The following is a 1,372-nucleotide window of genomic DNA, read 5'->3' on the forward strand; positions in this document are numbered from 1 at the left end:
CTGTTGCTGCTGCTGCTGGTGTTTGCTACAGCTCGCGTCAGTGGCTCGGGTGTCTAGGACGCGGGAATCTGTGTCTGTTGTTAAAGTGAAAACAAAAAAAGCAGAAGGAGCGAAAAACCAAACAGAAAACATGCAGGCTATCTTCCCCTCAGATATAGAACGAGAACCCTCAACACCCAACCGGGTAAGAAACCCTAAACCCTAAACCCTAAACCCTTAATTAGAAAAAGGCTATTGTTTCAGGCAGCTGGGGCTGCAGCAAACGTATGTTCGAGGGTTTAAGCGTATACAGAGGGTTTAGGGTTTAGGGTTTATGGTTTTGTTGCTGGGGTTTAGGAAGGAGGCATCAACAAGCCTGCTGGAGCTGCCTTCTGCTCGCCTGCAATCTGCATGCCACAGCAGCAGCAGCAGAGCAGCAGCAGCAGCAGAATGGGATACGGAAAGCCGGAGACAAACACCTACGAACTCATCAAGGCTCCAGGCATCGTCAGACCTCTCTACGGTACTTTCAAACCCTAAACCCTAAACCCTAAACCCTCACGTTTGTAAGAATAAACAAGCAGGCGTTGCACAAACCCTTGCAGGGAAGCAATGCTGTAACTTTGCTTCAAATACCAGCAATGTCTATAGTATCTCTACTAGGGTTTAGGGTTTAGGGTTTAGGGTTTGCATTGTGACGGGTTCTCTTGCAGATATCATCACTCCCGCTCCCCAACAGACGTCTCGCCCGCCGCTGCCGCCTCGTCCGCAGCAGCCTCAGCAGCAGTTTCCTCTGCCGCCGCAGTTACTGCAGCAGCAGCAGGCACTACGCCTACAGCAGCAGCAGCAGCAGCAGCAGCAACAGTATTATACGGGGCAGTTGGCTGCTCTTGGGGGCCCCCGCGTAGCAGCAGCAGCAGCAGCATTGGAGGTGACGAGAGAAAGTTGGTTCGAAGATCTGCAGCAACAAATGAAGAGAGAAGAACTGCAGCAATACGCAGACACTGCACCTCCAGGTAATCATACTGCAGCAGCTAACCCAGCAGTAGAAGCAGCAACTGCTGCTGCTGCACAAGCTGCTGCTGCAGCAACAGCTGCAGCCACACGTATCTTCTTCTGTCTCTCTGCTTCGATTCATATCCTATTTGCGTGTAATCTGCTTCTGTCTCTATAGTTCAGTGTATGAATTATATGGATGGATGTTATTGTTTTTTATTTATTTTATTTATTTATTTTATTTATTTTCTTTCTTTTACTATTTTCAGCCTTCTCCTCCTTCGCCTCTGCTCCGGGTGTCTTTGGGGGGGGCAGACTCCAGCCGACTGCCCGCCGCCTCAAGGCCTCAGTACTGCGGGAAGAAGCAGAGACCCAAGCGTATGCAATGCCCCGCTAG

At 50.2% G+C, this 1,372-nt stretch overlaps 1 protein-coding gene across 1 annotated transcript; it reads left to right on the forward strand.

Annotated features, from left to right (window-relative positions):
* Positions 1 to 130: 130 nt before the first annotated feature.
* Positions 131 to 1,372, forward strand: EMH_0063030 (uncharacterized protein; the record flags this gene model as incomplete). The annotated part of the gene is made up of 4 exons (XM_013498095.1): positions 131 to 184; positions 337 to 502; positions 693 to 995; positions 1,245 to 1,372. 4 exons carry the CDS (start codon positions 131 to 133, stop codon positions 1,370 to 1,372), a joined length of 651 nt encoding a protein of 216 aa, XP_013353549.1.

Source organism: Eimeria mitis, genomic scaffold, assembly GCF_000499745.2.
Source record: "Eimeria mitis Houghton genomic scaffold, Emh_scaff3179, whole genome shotgun sequence".
NCBI lineage: Eukaryota > Apicomplexa > Conoidasida > Eucoccidiorida > Eimeriidae > Eimeria > Eimeria mitis.